We start from the raw sequence: 18525 nt of genomic DNA on the forward strand, positions 1-18525 counted from the left end.
AGTCATAAGACTTGGCATTGTCAAAAGCCTACCTTCCTGGTAAATGTCATTGGTTCAAAAGTTGTTGTATTTGCTGTGTTTACAGAAATAATGTTAAATTCTCCACAGAGGAGTAGGCTTTCTCCACTTCTGCAGGATGTGATACAGTTTGGATTGACTCAGCAGCAGCTCTTACAGTGACTTCCAATGTGGGAGACATCTTTATTTCCAATCCAGATGAAAAAATGCTTTCTCAAAAAGAAAACAGGTCACAAGACACAGCAATTACTCTTTAAAATATTAGAGAAGACGCTTTTTCACAGGCTACACACAGGGTACAGCTTCAGCTTGCTACTTTCAATATTCACAGTAAAATACCTTTGAAAAATAATCTATTTAAGTGCAGCTTAGAGCCCTCAAGTGCCAGTTTGTTTTGTCCTGCAGAAATATTTATAAGATACCAAATGCCAGCTGATTTATTCTTTTTGTGTTCAGACTTGCTCAACCAGTTGTGCACTACATCAGTGCTGAAGAGGCTCCTTGGAAAGCCTGAAGCTTCGCAGCTGTCATGTTTTCCAACTGAAGCTCTACATTAAAGAATAAACGCAAAGCTCCTGTTCTCTAGATCTGCAGGATAAGACACCGATCATCGGGACAGCTTGTATCTTGAAGAGGCTGTAATGCCCTTTGGGTTCAGGATATCCACATTGTATGGTAAGACTTCCCCATCCAGATGGATTGTCCCAAATGTTTACAGTCAAATTTGTGGAGAAGGAACAGTGAGGAGACCAGTCGGTTTGATCTTGTTGATTCCTCCGTCCAGGATGCAGACCCTTGGGTACTTGTTTTTCACTAGATGAGCTGCAAACTGAAACAGATGTATCATTAGTGCACTGCATATTATAGTCCTTAAATACAAATAACATTGTGTTAAGTAATGAAAGCTAAACAAAAAATTATTGGACCCTAGAAGCTCTTTCTTTGCACCAACTGGTCTAGCACAGGAACCCATGTCTGTGTTGAAACAGCTGGGATGAATTTGGTGGTCATTTTGTTGGTATAGTCACTTGCTTAACTGTCAAAGTTGTCCAACAGGACTTGATTTCACATATGTCGGGTATTAATTTGGGGTCTGGCAGCTCCCCTGCACCACCCCCCCCCTCCATATACCCAAGTCCTTCAGAGCTTCTCTCCCCAATTAATTCATTCCATAAACCAAACACACGAGTTGTCAGTTTCTGTGTAGCAACTCGTCATGAAAAGTTGCTACACGGATGAAGAAACAATATTTTGTGTATCAAAATAATTAAAATTAAAATAACCAATTATGTAGCAAAATATCAAAATTCCAACCCAAAGGAATATTTTGTGTATCACATGTCAAATTTCCCTTCTAAATACTGACTGCAGTAGATTAAAAAGCAAGCCACCAAAATGGATTAATCCTAGAGAAACTACAGTAGTTTTCCCGTATTTCCAACAGCTGTGAGAGAGACTGTCCAGCCATCCCAGCCTGCAGATTGTTGCTTTACACTTGATCGACAAATTAGTACCATTTATAAAATCATCGAGTGCTTCAAAATGGGCCACATAAAATGTTCATCATTATCTTTTTGACCACTGAAAATGATGCGTGATACAACTCCAGAACCAGTGCAACCATGATGTCCAAATAGATAACTTTGAACAAACAACTTAATTACCAACTCAAGAACAGCAGTAGGCACCCCATCCAAACTTAGTATATGGGATTTCTTTTTACATTTACATTCCTTCTAATTACCTTTGATAGTATAACAGATACTAAGGCAGAACAAGATGTACTACATGACTACCTTGAAATAATTACTCTCTAATCACTGAGAACTTGTTGAGGCAGAATAAGAGGTGAGTGGATCAGCAAGGACATTTTGGCTGTCATGTTTGTTTTAAGCACTTGCCTAATGAAGACCAAAAGTAAGTTCAAGCATCTCTTATTTGTTGAGTACAATGTCCCACGTGTCAGCAGAGGTTCCACTCTCGGTCTACTGATCATTTCAGACTTCTGATAATAAACTGTAAACTCTGCTCCAAGTTTTTGGATGCCCTAGGCATAATGTAACTAACCATTCCATGTAATCTGAAATGAAAATATACAAACAATGCTTTGTATTTAGGGTTTGAGCCTGTGTCCCACCATATTTTAGAACTGCTTTAGATATGGTTGGAAATGTTCTTCACTGCATATGACAAGAGGTTCTTTTATAACCTTCTCTTTCTCTGGGGCCTCTGCAGAGCATGCAGTGCAGAATCTGGGGCTGTTAGCAAACGACAGGCAGAAAGCACAAGATGATATACCACAAGATGAACTGCCTTTTGAATTTGTTTAGAGCTGTCACAGAACTGTCTGCAGTTGTCTACAAAGTTTTGGTGATAAAAGCTGCAAATACAGCTCAAAAACTACATCTGGACATCCAGCCAGGGAAAACCCAGTGAGCAGGGAAGATACTCTGATACTTTTGGTAACTCACTGCTGTGGCAATTAGTTGCAAGTCAGAGGCCTGGGGAGCATATACATTGCTATAAGCTGAGAGCTGCCATCCAGCTCCAAATATTAGCCTCCAACAGCTTTGCACGTACACCTGTCTCCACACTACAAAGAAGAAAAGAGTCAAGGTTTAACTCCTAGGGTAATGGGATTCGATCTGGTTAAAGACATTCCTAGTTTTACCTTACTGAAAGTAGAAACAGTAATTTTTGGTAAAGAGTCGATTTAGAACCGCTCATCTTACTAGCGCTGCAGTCTTCCTAATTAAAGCTTGGACTTTTTATAGTTCTGTTCCTCAGCACAGGTTTGTTCTCTCCTCTCCCAGACACAGGAGTTGTCTGTGACAGACAAGAACTTGTTCACCGTGTTTCTGAAATGTTCCAGCACCACCCAGTATCTTTCCCTGCCAAAATCCACTGTATGAAGCCAGTATTTTCAAAACACATGAAAGTGTTGTTTCTGGCATGTGCACCGATGGAGAGGCACGACAGGAAGGACTATTTGAAATAGCTACATAGATTTCCTCTCTAGCATGACCTTCATTTATGTTCAAATATCAGTAATTTAAATGCAAGAAATTAAGAAAGACTAAAAAATGTTACCTAAAAACTCGAAAAAAATCAGTGATCCAAAAAGAGCAAAATTTCATGCATCTAAAAAAAAACCAAAGGTGCCCTTCTGAATTGATGCCACAGACTTTCTACAGCAGAAACTGCCACCTTGGACTTCACACATGGGCTCTATTTCCTTTTTAAATGCTATTATGAAGTGTCAACTCAAAGTTTAATAACAGGCACCTGAATATGTAATTTGTAGTCCATTAAATAACCTAATTTACAGAGGTGCTCTTAAGACAGGAGATAACACGGTGAGGAGATAAGCAAGTGGGTTAACCTAGTAAAGCACCTACATTTTAAAGAGAGACTTATTGAAACATATAAAGGTAGCGCACAATTAAATTTCCATTATACAGGTTGATTTAAAAACAGAAATGAACCTCTGTCATTTATAAGGTGATTACACTTTCTCAACTTTATCAGAAGCTTGTGTTGATGATGCTTCTGAGATATATCTGTTTCCCCATACCACCAATGGATCTCAGTCCCCTGCGATGCTTCAGTTTTCCTTTAGACAACGCTACTTTGGGGAAATGGAGTTATGCCTTTCTGAGGCAAAGGATTAAAGGGATGCTATAAGACTTCAAGCTTTTTCCTTTCTGCCTTAGGTGGCCTTCCCTCAAAATGTACTTCCCAAGAAGTTCTATCATTTTGTTTTCACTATCTGCATCTAGCACTTAAATTGAACCTCCTCTTGCTATTCTACTTTCACAGCAAATACTACATATGAAAGGATGAATATTGAGCAACTTGTTTAATGACCACTACGTGATGGCTTTGGTGAGGACCATGGAAACACTGTTCCTCTGTTAAGTACTGCATCAACACATTTCACATAGAACACCCATTCTGGTGAATATAACTGAGTCAGAAAATTTTCATTTGCATTTGAAAGCCGTCAGCTAAGCCTCTCTCATGCAGATATAAGAATTTGTGCTTTCAGAGACAGACAAGATCACAGCAAATTCATATCAAAATCTGAGCAAATATTAAACACGCTCCAGGTATCTCCCCTATTCAACATTTTTTTAAACTTCCCTTTTCAGACTTCTTTCTGCTGGGTTTTGTCACACCGATCAAGTTTCCTGACCTGTTTTTCTGCTTTTTAAGCTTTGAACCAATCCAGACAAGCCACATAGCTACGTGAAATTATTGATTCTGAAACATGGGCCTGAAAATTCTGTGAAAGCTGGCAAAATGGAAAGTAATTGTTAATATACACCAAGTCAGAAGCAGAAAGGAACAGGGAAGCTTCTTGTTTCTTCTCTATCCTTCTGAAGTAGGTGGGATTCTTCCAAATCTCAAAAGAAGGTTTGGTTTTAGGGAGAGGCTGCAGTCAGTACTTGTTCTTCTGAAGCAATTTCAAAACTTAAGTCCTGTGATAAATGCCTGATCTCTTGCATACAGATTCCTAAATCACAAGTGTTCAATACAAACAGCACAACAGGACTGCCCCTTTAAGTACCATCAAGAACCTTAATAATGTGCATAGTGCAGCATTGATCAAAATGTTCCTACTACCCTGTTCCAAGCAGTAAGATCCCAGCTTTCGAGTAGGCACATCACATTCGCAGAGTGTCTACAGCTGAATCTCATAACACAACCCAGCTCGAGCAGCATCGTTCCACAGCAGCAGGGTTGCTGTGTACACATCAGCCACTTTAACAGACATTCTTGTGACAGGCTGGAATTAAAGGGCATGTTGGGAGGGAAGGAGGAGCACATACTGTACCAGAATACCAAAAAAGACTGCTGTGACAAATGTTGCCAGGGCATTAATGTTAAGAGCATACTATGAAAGAGCCAGAAGAAATTAGATACTTTAGAAGCTGGAGAAGAAATATTAACCAAGCTTCATTGCATTCATCCATTGCCTTAAGATCCTTATTAGCTTTTAGTTTGTAAACATGTTATGCAAACCTCTCATAGACCACAGTCTGTTTTGCTGTATGATTTCAGTCAAGAGTTCACCGCTCTGAAAGCACATCAGCGTCCAGGTGATGGGTCTACAGCTTTTTAAATAACACTTTCCGTATGCCACAAAGCAGACAAATGTATTCTTAGTCATCTACTTTTTATATTAAAGGGTTCCAGATAAATGAAATAGCAATTTAACACCAAGGGAAACACAAGCACCTAAAGCCTCCCATATCAACAAAACAGTGTCTAGTTAATGGTTACAGTATTAGTATAAGCTAAATGGAAGTACAAAACACAAGCAGCAAAACTTTGTGCAAACACATACTATGTTAAAAAATGGCAAAAAAATAGGGTACAAAAAAGAGAGAGCATGCGAAAGAGAGGAAGAGGAAAAAGAGAGAAAGGAAGAGAGGGGAAAAGAGTGTGAGAGAGAGAGAAAGAAGCATCTTGCTCTAACAAGATCAAGGAAAAATTCTTCACACGCAGACGTGGCCAAAAAGGAGCACTTTCCATTCCATCAGTACAAAAATACAACACTAACTTAAAGGACTTGCATGGAAAGATTTGAAAACGAGCCTACACAAATAGGTATTTAATACCTGATTTCAGAATAAGTTTGACTGAGAAAGAGTAAACACTCAAATTTCGCCAAGTAATAAGTTTCAAACACCTGCATTTTTAGCTGTCCACTTAATAATGATATATTAAAAGAATACCCAGCTGAGAGTGAGCACTTGAAAATTAAACTCAATTGCAGAGATTTAGCTCTTGCAACCCAGTTAATTTATACTGACAAAAATGTATCCAGTGCACCCAGTACAGTTGAATGGATTGCAAAATTAAAATGCAGAAAGCAAACGTAGTTTGATTCAACAGAAAATAAAAAAGCTGTTAGTGAACAGAAATATGTATTTTTTAAAAGATGCATAAGAGCTGGCTTGAATATAAAAAGCAAGCATGAGTCTTTCTGAAAGATTCTACCCCCTCCAAGTCTAAAGAATGTCCCAGATGTTGAAAAAATGTTCAGAGAAATACTTGGTGGTGAAAAACTTTTTCTTTGTGATTTGCAATGCTTTTTATTAATGCTACCCAAACTGGGGTCTTTTTGTTAACCACAGAGATGGCTGATGAGGAACCCTCTTGTCAATCCATACAGAAACCACCAGATCTTAGACATGATGAGGAACCCTCTGGTCAATCCATACAGAAACTACCAGCATGTGGATATTACTGAGGCCACCCCTACCCTGCCAGTTTTGTCCTGTTTGTTAAACTCCAGGACAAAAGTCCTTGGACGTCCCACGGAATGGACATTCCCTCTTGTAGGAATCAAATACAAGCTTGATCTCTTCCTCTTTGAAGGCAACAAAGAGGCTCCTGATGGTTTCAGTAGGCCCTGAATCTGACTGCAGAACACGGAGTGATGCTGTAACAAAACAAACATGAAAAAAAGCCATTGTGGCAACCATAAGGAGCCCCTCCTTCCCTGCAAGGAGAACATACCTTCAGTTTGCATTCCACTTGTTCAATCACTTTTCTGCAGAATATTTCCAAGAAAGTGCAGAATCTAGAAGTTGTATAGTGGATACATATCAAGAAGTTTATTGCCTAATTTCTATTTAACTCCAGCAGTTTTATTTGGCCCTTCTAACTAAACCCATTTATCTTTAGAAGCACAAATGCACCTGCCCTTTAATATTCTCTGCAGCACCTTATCGTCAGATCACCCTATGAAGTTTCATGGGTATCCATTTGGGTTTTTAAGATGGGTTTATAGCAAGAAAACAGCTTTGGCATGCAGGGACTTGCATCTCTGGCAAGGTCTCTTTAAAAGGTCTGAGGAAGATGACAACAAAATCACACAAATTCAGTGGTAATTGGACACTTAAGTGTCTCAGCCTTTGTATAAGAAGAAATGCATCTTTGATAGTGTGCTGAGAGAGGAAAAAATATTACTTTCATATATATATGTTTTGGTTTTTTCTTTTTCAGGCTAGGAATATGCTATACAAAAAGAATCTTGAACTTGACCCTCTCCATCTTGCTTTGAAAAGGGTCAGAAAGATCCCATGGAAAATCAGGGCTGCTTGTCTTTGGAGTTAATTGCTTTGGAGTTAATTCATATCTTTTAATCTGTTAGCTACTGTGATGCAATGACTACTTTGCTTCAGTAACTTGCAGAAGTTGTCTAGACAATGTATTTATAGCAACATACCTTACCTAGATAAAAAATAATCAGTGGAACAATCAGAAGTTACAATTTAGAATTTATTACCTTGTGACAGATGTTTTTTAAGCTCTGACTTCCAGCTTATCTTTTTCCAAGGCAAGAAATACATGAGTTGCTAATTATTAGACAGATGAAAATATCCTTTATACTTTATTCTGTTATAGCATTCAACTGACAATAAAACACATATATTAAACCATTGGGGAAACATATATATATATTAAACAACCACACCACACAAGTAGAAGCGTGTCACTGTCAAAACTGAGTTGCTGGAGCATGATTTAATATCACGTAAGGTATTTCTCCTGTTCTAATTTCAGTCAACGCAGCAGTAATACAGAGAAAAAGTTGGGAACGGAAACAGATAATGGCTTAGCACCTCAAAGCAGATTGAAGGGAGATGAAGAAGTAATGTCACCTCTCCAAAAAAATACAAGACACCAAAAAATCCCCTTCCTACATCTGCATAACTATTCTACGACCTGCCTTTGCACTTGCTGACTTTGAAAGAGACAAACATCAGGAAACATGATATTTGCCATGCACCAAAAAAAGCTACAGCTGAGCACTCATTGCCTATTGAAGTATCACACTCCCAACTGTAATAATCGCCCGCCCATACTAGAATTTACAAGGTACTTATCTATAAAGGGATGTGGGAAAGGGGAATTTAATTCAGTTAAGAGATGCTGCCACTTAACATATTTAAAAGTTAACAATCAAAATAGAATCTGTTTTATTAACTCCAGCATAATGCCTTTTATGTAGATGTCTCCTGCTGTTTTCAGAGACAAACAAGTCTCTGCTCTCTTAACAAGCACTCAGAATCTCCTAGGAGAAGAAAGGCTGGCACCAAGTGAGAACCAATCTATTCATTTAACTTCCAGGGTGAATAAATTAAATGGTTTAACAAGCAGGACTACTCTATTTTAATTCTGTCCTAAGGAAGTTTTCAACTGTGCCACCACTGGCTCCCTTTGCCTCCTCCTGGAACAGGGCTGTGGTGAAGTTTGCAGTTTTCCCTCTTGCCGACCAAGTTCTAGGCAGCATTTTCTTTCCAAATGTATGTTCTATCATCTGGCACCAAATCAAATACAAAAGATAGAAACAGAAGTATGAAAAGTGGAAAAAGGCTTTTTCTACACGTCTGTTCAGTACACTCAACTTTGCGTTTTTAAAATAAAAAAATGAATATATTTAAATGATGCCATGTAGGCTACTAATATGAAATGCAATTGATTCTACCTTCTGACTACAAACAGCCTCAAAAATAGTCATTGTTTCTCCACACTTACCCCTACCTCTCTCAGTCCTGTATAAATTTAAACCAAACATCTAACAGTGCCAATCACCATATTTTTAATGGAGTAAATATCAGGGAACACTGCTGGAAAATTCTCCTTTACAGTACAGGGTACAAGTTGTGGCTCATTCCTTTTCAGCTAGAAACACATAACTCTGTTTAGAAAAACATTCATTTTAAGCTGAACGTCATCTAACATTTCTTTGGACAAAAATGTTGTTGTTTCCACGCATTCACTTTGCAATTATTCATATGACTGGACTACCTAGTAACATTTTAAAAGTAATAGCTATTGTTCTTGTCAAGCCTCAAGCTACATAGTTTTGGCTTGGTTAAGTTCATGAATAGTGGCAGATAGTTCTATGCAGTCATGCAGAGTAAAACTGAAATTTGACTTAAAAATAATCCACAAAAGGAAGGAGTTCTAAGATTCACCAACAGAGTCAAATTGAGGCTGGTTTCATATGTACTCTAAGGGTGTGACACAGGTGCTGAGTCCCTACCAGTATTTAGGCTCTAATATTCAATTAATTTGTCGTCAAACTGGTCAATCCAGTGTTTTGTTGCAATTTAAAGCTCTGCACTCTTTAGTTAGATTTTACAGAACTCTAAAGGCAAATCAAGAAGAAAAGCAAGATTGGAAAGCTATAATATCAACAATTCCAGGTAAACAGCATAAACATTGTCTCAGTTGCAGAAAGTCTGTGTTGGAGGATAAGGCAGCATCCCCTCACGTGATTGAAGTACTTGCACTTACTAACCAATTTTCATTTAACAAAACATTTAAAAGCCAAAGCAAACCTAAGTTTGCATGAGAAGCATCACTACATCACAGGAAAAAATGTATCTTCTCAGCTATGGTATAACCCATAACCTACACTGTAAAGCCTTTGTCCTTCTTCCCTTCAGACTCCTGTTTCAGGTTGTTTCTGTGTTCTGCTTTAGACATAATACTTACAGTGTTCCTTTGTTTCAGACAAAACAACTCTCAGAAAATTATTTGGTAGTATGTGGGATACCTCCCATAAAGATACTCATTAGTGAATACCAAAGCGTTTTCTCATTCCTGTTCCTGCTCCTCAGGACAATAGTGAACGGTTATGCTCTTACTGAGAAAAATTGTTATGTTCAGTGTTTTAAAATGTAATTGTTGAAAGAAGCTGCATAACCCACTACCAAACAAGTAAAGTGTCATTTAAATAATATCAAGGAGGCTCTTAGCATTTGATGCATTTCACATTTGTTCCTTTGAGGGGGGGGGATTAATGCATTCAGAATTTAGTGAGCTATTCTGATTATTCAAGTTCATTCATTTCACATTGACATACGTATCGTAGACTTACTCGTATCTCATGCACAAACCTAGATATTCACTGACTGAAACAATGAGATTTGCCATACAGTCTCTTTTATGCCATCTCTGTTACTATTTAAGAGACGTGATGGACGTCACAAGCTCATTTTCTAAAAGATGAAATACAGGTTAATTAAAAGGATTTCTCATGCTATTTACAACTCCCTATAAGTATAAAACACTCCAACATTTGTCATACTGATGCTTCTGCTGTCCATTGTGTCAAGACCTTTTAATGGTCCAAGCCCTCCTTGTCATACCAGGGTTACAGTTCATGCTTAAGAAACTACGGTGTCCTATGTACACCATACTGAAGAGTATGTATTTTTTGGAAAAAGAAAACCAAACCAAAAAAACACTTTCCTGCACCTCAGAGAAAGAATTGTAAAAGAAATACTTTGATTTGTTATTCTGCTAGTTTACAACACCACCAAATATTTAGTTCTAAAAACAAATGTGCAAGGCTGAATATTCTCCCCCTCAAGTTAAGGGCACTGACAATAGAAGTATCATATGAAAGTTACTGCTCTCCATAGGAACCATTCTCCAATTCAGTGAGCACAACTGCATGAGCTAAATGATTCTAAAAAAACAATCATTACATTGTTTTTTATTAGCATGAACATGAATTATATCTTATTTTCTTTGGACTTCATAACATACCTGGCCCGAGCCTACTTACCTTGGGTGTGATTGCTGACACCACCGAAAGTAAACACAAGTCAGTTTTGAAAACTAGATCTCAGTGATGCACATTAGAAGTGCTGATGACACTTCTATAATATAACCCCCACCCCCCCCAAAAAAATTAATGCTGAAAAAGGTAATGTTAAATAATTTCATTGCAAAATGTCAGCTTTCTCAGTTGTTGATCACTTGAGGAAAAATACATTTTTGTCTAGAAGCAGAAATGAATAACAACAAAAAAAAAATCCCCCAAACCCTGTCATCATACCCAAAGTTACTAATCTGAATTATCCAGACTCCAGCATTTATTTACTACAGTCTGTATTCATGGCATAGGTGTATTTCTAAGTATAACATATATGTTATAGCAATATACTTACAGCAGCCGTGTTCTTCACTGCATTTCCTACAATCACCACGACTCTTCCTTTAAAGCTCTGGAGCGTGGCTGTTGCTGGGCACTGGACGAGCTCCCCTTCCACAGTAAATGCTGATGCAAAGGGGACGTTGATGCTGCCAGAAATGTGGCCACGGTTAAAGCTGAGGAAGATCAGTTAAGGACACTGGAAGGCAGAGAGACCTGTGGTACATGCACAGCTGTAGGATGAACCTGCTCTTCATCCTGGCTGTCATGACACAACGATGTTGGTCTTTTGTGCTAGTATGTTTTGACAAACCTCATTTACTATTTACTCATATGGAGAAAACAACTTCTGACACTACAGCAGAAAAAAAAAGACAGAATGAAGAGTTGTTTGTTTCATAAAGGACATAACACAGCATTACAGAAATCGATCTGCTAAAGGAAACACTTGGTGCTATGGACCAAATATCAACAGTATACGTATTTTTGTGGATTTTACTTCAAATGAGCTTTCATCTGATAACAAGAGCCAAATACTAATAAGCAGCTGGAGCACTTCTTTCTTCCAGAGGACTTTTATGCAAAAGGAATGAAGTACTTGCAATGAGAACCACAACTAAATAGAGATTACTGGAAAATTTCCCTAAACCTTCTGCCAACCTCCACAAGGCCGCTACAATTCTGATCCAAACTGAAATTTTAACGTACATGCACTCAAATTCCCAGACAATGAGCACCATGTACGTTATCTGCAGTCCCACTAACAATAACTGTGTTTTGGGTATTGAAGAGAAAACAACATCCGAGTGTCAGCAATTCTGAGATATAGTTAGTTGTGCTTCACTTTCGAGGGATGATCATTCAATGAGGTTTTATGAACAAATATGAATGGAAGTATCTTCAATAAAAATTAAGTTAGACCACTTCTACCTCGCTTTTTATGAATTTGGAGATGCACCACGACCTTGACAGCCCCCTGAATTACCTTCATAGGCTGCACACACATGCCTGGAACACTCTCCTTCCCCAGCAATAAAGAGGAGCAGCTTTGAAGGGATGGGAAAGAGCTAAATTCTGCAAAAATATACACAATATAAAATATCCAGATTAATCACTCGTTATTACTGTACTTGCAGACAGTTAGTTTACTGTGTAATTAAATTCTGGAATCCTTTTTAATAAAGGAGCTGCCTTAAATTGAGGTAAATTTTAATTGACTCAGGTTAATATTAGCATTCATTTCTCATGATTTATGTAACAGTTTCAGCTTTATGATCATCATTGCTATAGTGTGGGAAAAACATGGCTATATACAAATATTTGGAAGAACAAAAGATGATGACGTATCATTCATTAATGTTGTCGTTTTTTTTCTATTTTGAAGGGGAAAATTACGACACCCATCCTTCACTATTCTGTGCCAACCTTTGTAACCACATCACTCTCATACAGCTTCAAAATACCTTCAAGACTTTTCTGATCATAAGCTAACTAGAGGACACAGGACAGCCATACGGCTGCATTACCTGGTAGCTGCAAGAAGACACTCAATAGGAACTGATATTCCACAGAGGGACTGGCAAAGCACATGAGCTATCAACTCTCCTCTCTCTCCCCTTCTACTTAATTGGAAAGCCTCACACTTCCAAAATATTGATCATATTAAATGGGGAAGGTCTGCCGACAACACCTGTCATAAAAAAAAGGAGCATTAAAGCACACATGCTACTGGTACAAAGTGGTGTCGGTAGACCCACAGCTTAAAATGGGAAGGCAAAAATACATTTGTCCTCCTCTCTGCAAACCAGGCCCCTCCATTAAAAAGAAAACAAATCTGCCTTTGGTACTTCTACTGCACCTCTATCACATCCCTTTCCATTATTTACCATTCTAACATCTCCCTGCCTGCAGACAATGGGGAAGGAATTGATACAAGCATCATTTGGCAAGGCTGGCACTCAGATTTGAAGGATACTCTTCGCTGTTCCGAATGTCCACCACCAGCAGCTTTGGTTTGCTAGATTTTGTTTTCTTTACAGGTGTTTTGGAATGACTGGGTCCTGTCAACTCACACAAATCAATCAGATCTTCTGCTGAAATTCGTGGGGACACCTCTGCCTTCAGGTCATCCAATTTGATGGAATCCCTAGACTTTAAAAGAAGAAAATTAATGTTAGAGGCGATAGAATTATAGACATGGTGTTCTTCAAAACTTCTACTTATTTGACAACTTCAAAGTGTGACCCATTCAGATAGAAACAGATCATCTCCTTACAACCTTGAGCTAGTCCAAGTTAAACTATTCATACAGAAACACTCCAGAGCAGTGCCAAATGCCTATCTGCCAATTATAGCCCTATTTTCTGTTGACGTTGTTAAGGAAAAAGAAAAAGTTTGACAATCTGTGCAAACTATTTTAGATTGTGATTTATTAATGAATTATTCACTGTGGCTGACAGGGTCACAATACTCACAGAACATTTCTCAGCATCAGAAATTAGATAAATTGGCTCAAAAGCACTCTCTGGAAAGAGAAGCTGAAAGGCCTCCATGTTTAGAATGGGAAAGAAGGGCAGCAGTAACTGCAGGGATGCCTCTGTAGGTTAGAGCCCTATTCTAAACACCAGGTATTACCCCAGCCCAAAGACCAGGCACAAATAAGGACACTAGAAATGTAAGGAAGAGTCCTGTATTATAACCCAGAAAATTTGTTCCTCAGTTTTGGGTGATGGGGATTTTGGGGGACAGAGAAACTGGGTGACCGGACGACACACAACACCAAACACCTGGTAACACTCAAGCAACTAGTTTGGTCACACTTAAGTTGTTTTTCATAAGAGTGCCTTTGGTGTGAATTATCTCAGAAACATTTCTAAGCACTAGTACTTCTTCACTTTGCATTCTTAAAAGCTCATGCGTATCTAAATTAACAACAAGAAAATCTCCTTATTTTAGTGAATAACAGAGAATGCAGAAATCCTGTATTTTCATTAGTTACCAACAGATAGAAATTAGTGAAGTGCAGCAGAAAAAAACCACATGGACACTGTAAGTGTTGTGAAATGTTTGAAGCCATCCCTCCACCTTCCTTCAGAGACTGTTTCACACTGCTGAAACTTTCAAGTGCCATTACAACTACACTTTCACCCAAAAGAATTCGTTTGACTCACTCAAAGCATGAGGGAAACCTCCAGCTTGTCCAAGAGGGTCAAACAATAGGCAAAAGGATCTGCAGCCTGTCATTACTTAGAAAAGATAAGAATTACCAGCAAGATACACACACGTTTTCACACACACACCTACACAAGTCTACGCATGCTAAGATGCTGAGCTTACTACTTCACTTGCTTCGCCTGTTTTCCCGCAAAGAAAAGAGAATTATTTAAAATATCCTAACTTCAAGCATGACTCTTGCTTTAGAATAGTCAGCTGTAAGATGATGTTCATCAGGGAAGACTGCTTAATCAGCAGGTTGGGAATAGGAAAAAGAGCACTTAAGTTCAAGTCTGGGGTCTACTTGCCTCCCAGAAGTTTCTCTGACAACACCCTAAATTCTTCAATTTCAAAGTACTTATTCTTCTCACCCCATTAATTTTGAAATAGGTCTGGGAATTGCTAAGCCATATGCATTTACTGCAATTAGTAAGAAGCAACAGGCATTAAGATTTTTTTTTTCTAATATTAGGAATTAAAGCTGCTTAAGTATTCTCAAATTAGAAGTCAAGCATCAGAAAGATTAAACCACTCCAGAGCATCAGGCTGGCAAAATCATAGCTCCTATCTATTTTTTCATTAGCCTGTAATCTCTTACATGCATTTCATCCTGGCTATTAAATGAAGATGTGCATTTTTTGATAAAATAAGCAAGTATCTTTAGTTCTGCTCAACAGTCTCATCTGATAAACACAGGAGCTATAAAGCACCTTTTTATCCATGGAAAGTATAGCATTATCTGAGTAGAAACAGGGTTTCCCTCCTTTTGTCTTTTAAGTTGGAAAAACTTATTGCAGCAAAGTTAATACAGAAGGATCTTCTGCCTGAAAGTATAGTTAAAATCTGGGGTTCAACCAAATAATCCATTCAAAGTACCAAAGTCCTCCATAAAGAAACGTGCTTCATGGAAGATGTCACTCCATGTATTTGGAACTTAATGTTTTGTTTCTGGAATCAATGTATGCATGTATATCAAGGACTAAGACAACAAAAACATTTTAAAAGCAGCTTAGAAGATAATGGTTTTAAAAGATTTCTGAAGAATTGATCAAACAGAGAAAAAAAGCAGAATCACACAGCAAACACAAACAGATTCAATTCCAAATCGAGGGTCATACTAGTTTGTGCTGGTTTTCACTTTAAATAACCATAATGGAAGAAAGCTAATGTAATTCTTTTTTACAGTGAATTCCACCTAAATATAATACTTAATATTATGGTATCATCATATAAGCTTTGAGATAAATATATTTGTATAGAGTAGCACTGTTTGACATCAATTAAAATACAGCAGTCAGATAAAAAGAACTGGTAGAAGGGGGAGAATAAGCCAGAAGAACAGGACATCTCGGGACAGATTTATAGGCAAAGTCACTGCTCTTGTGTTTTTATCAATAAAGCAATTTTCATGACAGGTAGAGTCAGTTTTCAGGAAGTATCTGAAAACAGGACCAAATAAGAATATCAGATTTTAGCTGCATAATCTAAAAGGATTTTATGACCAAAATCAAGCATTACCAGTGTGTTTCCACCTAGTATTTTCCATGCAAATGGTTTTGTTTATATCCTTCATAATTAAGTAAATTAAGGTAGGGTGTTTTTCTTTGTTTGCTCTTAAGCAAACAGAATGACTCCCATTGCTCCCTTGACTTCTGATGGTCTGATAATTCTGATGGTTTGATAAGTGAAAAGTACTTAACCCCTGTACCAACTGAGAGAGAATGATGATTAAATCCACTGACACAGAGGCCGATAAAAGCAGAGAAGTATTCTAATGATCATAAACAAATAAAAAGCAATACAAGTCTTGACACACTCCCTAATCTCCCTTCCTTCTCCGCCTCCCCCCTCATCCTTTTTTAAGGCCATTATTAGGCAAAGGGTCATACAAAAAGTCTTCAGTGTTTTCTGATGTTCAAGCAGGACTACTTATAAAGGATGAGCAGCCTACACAACTTCTCTAGCAAATTCATTCTTACACTTACAATTCAGTCCTCCTTTGCCATCCTATTCTGCTTCTCATACTTCCAAGTCGAGACACTGGTGCCTACCTCCTCGATGCTCCTTATCTCCCTCTACTTTCTATTAAGTTTGCCCTGTCTCATTTTGCAAATACATTTTGCAAGCTGTTCTCTTCTACCCCCTCCACCACCCTGACTCCCCCCCACATTAGTAAACATCCTCCAAATGTCTTCATACACCATTGCAGGCAGGCTAGGAAAATGTAAGAGAGCTCTGCTTGCCAAAGTAGCTCATTATTACAGAAATCTGTTTCTTTCTCCCTAGAATACGATAATTGTGTGAAGAAGCTGAATCAGTAGAGCAGAAAGGCACGTTATTCCCTGCACGCAGCTGAGCAGACATGCTGTGAAGTCTCATTAGTGAGCTTTACATCATATTGTCAACAACCCCATAAATATTTACCAGTGAAATTACTAAAACACGGAGGTGTGTGACTGTTTCCTAACATTCTCCACACATGGGATGTGCATAAACAAAAAAAGGGAGGTGTTTGAAAAGCATCTTATTGCTACTGCTCTTCAGTGAGCCCAAACAAATTCCTCCTTGCTAAAACATAGTTATAACATAAGGCTTTGCTCCAGCTGTACTTCTGGAAAGAAACATTCATTCAACATCAAGTTTTCAACAATGGAACCACACCAGCTCCTGTATCACAGGGATCACAACAGGCATCAATCAGTGCGGACGGAAAAAGCTCTGGTAACAAGCAATGTGGCACTTTGCAGAGCTCAGGTTCTATAGCCAGCTACGGTGCAGTAATGCTGCCTAGAGAGACTTTGGAAATTCTGGTTTTCCTCCATTTTTCATTGCAATATTCCCATAATTTTCTTGGGCAAGAACTGACCTCAGACTACATTACCAGTGAAATCATACGCATTTCAGCCAGTGTCTGCTACTACACAGCAGCCAAGATTGGGCATAGAAGGGAAAACCAGGAACTGGCTCAAATCCGAACTATTTAACAGCTGTCGCAAACCTGAATCCACTGATCCATTGCATTTACTACTTTATTATGGGTCCTTTCTTTATCTCATCTCTTGGTAAATTCCACACCTTAAAGGGTTGTGACGATAGCTGCCATATTCCTTATACTGCCATAAAGTGGCTACTGCTTATAACTTTTCAAAGTAATTTTTCCCCCCACTAATATGGCAAAACTAGAAAAAAAACAGAAAAATGAAACTCATAAGATTTAATTGATCTATCTATTTGATTGGCTATCAAACCACCACCTGATTTTAAAACAATTTCCAAATCAGAAAAACAAAAAGAACATTCCCACAATAAGCACACAGACAGAACTAGCTAGATTTTTATGTTTTTTAAATTAAATTTGCAGGTATAATTATCCTCTCCCCCTCCCAAGCACATTTGTTAATCAGTCATGGAATCCCAATTGTGGGAGGTCAAAAAAGGTCAAAACCACTGCGCTTTCAACTTCCAAGTGGGTAAATGGCAAAGGCTGGTGCGGAAGGAGCAGCTGGACAAACAGGCACCTGAGCCCAAGGCTGCAGCAGCGAGGGCTCCGGCTGCTCCCACTGCCACAGCCACAGCAGACACAACGTCCCATGGAGACTCTGAGACCAAGTCTGTACCAAATATATTTACAATTCTGAAATATGAAGTAAACGAGTGTCTAACAGCCTCATCTAAATAACATTTATATTATTATAGTCTTATTCCTTTAATTCTGCCCCAACCAAGAAAAAACACATTTGTTCTAATGAGTTTACGTTCAATTAAAATAATTGCTATTCATACTACAACTTAAAAGCCAAGCGCAACATTCATTAGAGACTCTTAAATTAACATTTAACATCGGTTATTTCCTAAGCCAATATTTTCCTTGTTTTACCTACTCTGGTAATTGATTTAACGCCTTAACTTCTATCAGAAAAAGTCCTAAAACATAATAAAACACTTTCCCATTTTTAAAACCAAGCAGAGTACAGAAAATCCTAAAAAAGGCTTTCTTCAGCTAATTCAATCTGCAGAACCAAAGCACTGGAAGCAGAGGTTTCCTTACAGTCCCCACCTTTTGGTTGCTGGCTGCCTGGCTCATGAGTGTCAATAAAGCTTTGAAAAGCTATCAGACACACAGAGAACGTTTTTAAGGTTTCAAAAGTCCCCCAAAATAGTTGTCAGAATGTGACGAGCTTATGACATGCCTAATTAAACAGGGGATTGTTTATTCACTCACAGGAGAGTGACAGAAAAACTATTTTAACCAATTCTTCTCAAAGATTACAAATAACCCAACTTCTCGCTCAAGCTGTTGGCAGCTACGATCAGAAAAACCGAAGCAT

General features: G+C 38.2%; 1 protein-coding gene across 1 annotated transcript in view; it reads right to left on the reverse strand.

Moving 5' to 3' along the window:
* Window positions 1–736: 736 nt before the first annotated feature.
* The window catches only part of TBCK (TBC1 domain containing kinase), a gene marked incomplete at its 3' end in the record, with an annotated part of 93121 nt that continues 75332 nt past the window's right edge, over window positions 737–18525 (reverse strand). Inside the window, exons 24-26 of the mRNA XM_080343348.1 lie at window positions 12960–13135; window positions 11001–11160; window positions 737–847 (exon numbers count right to left, since the gene is read on the reverse strand). Of these exons, the coding sequence (XP_080199474.1) occupies window positions 737–847; window positions 11001–11160; window positions 12960–13135 (447 nt within the window). The remainder of the gene's footprint in view (window positions 848–11000; window positions 11161–12959; window positions 13136–18525) is intronic.

This window comes from Nesoenas mayeri (genome assembly GCF_963082525.1).
Source record: "Nesoenas mayeri genome assembly, chromosome: 4".
Taxonomy (NCBI): Eukaryota; Metazoa; Chordata; class Aves; order Columbiformes; family Columbidae; genus Nesoenas; species Nesoenas mayeri.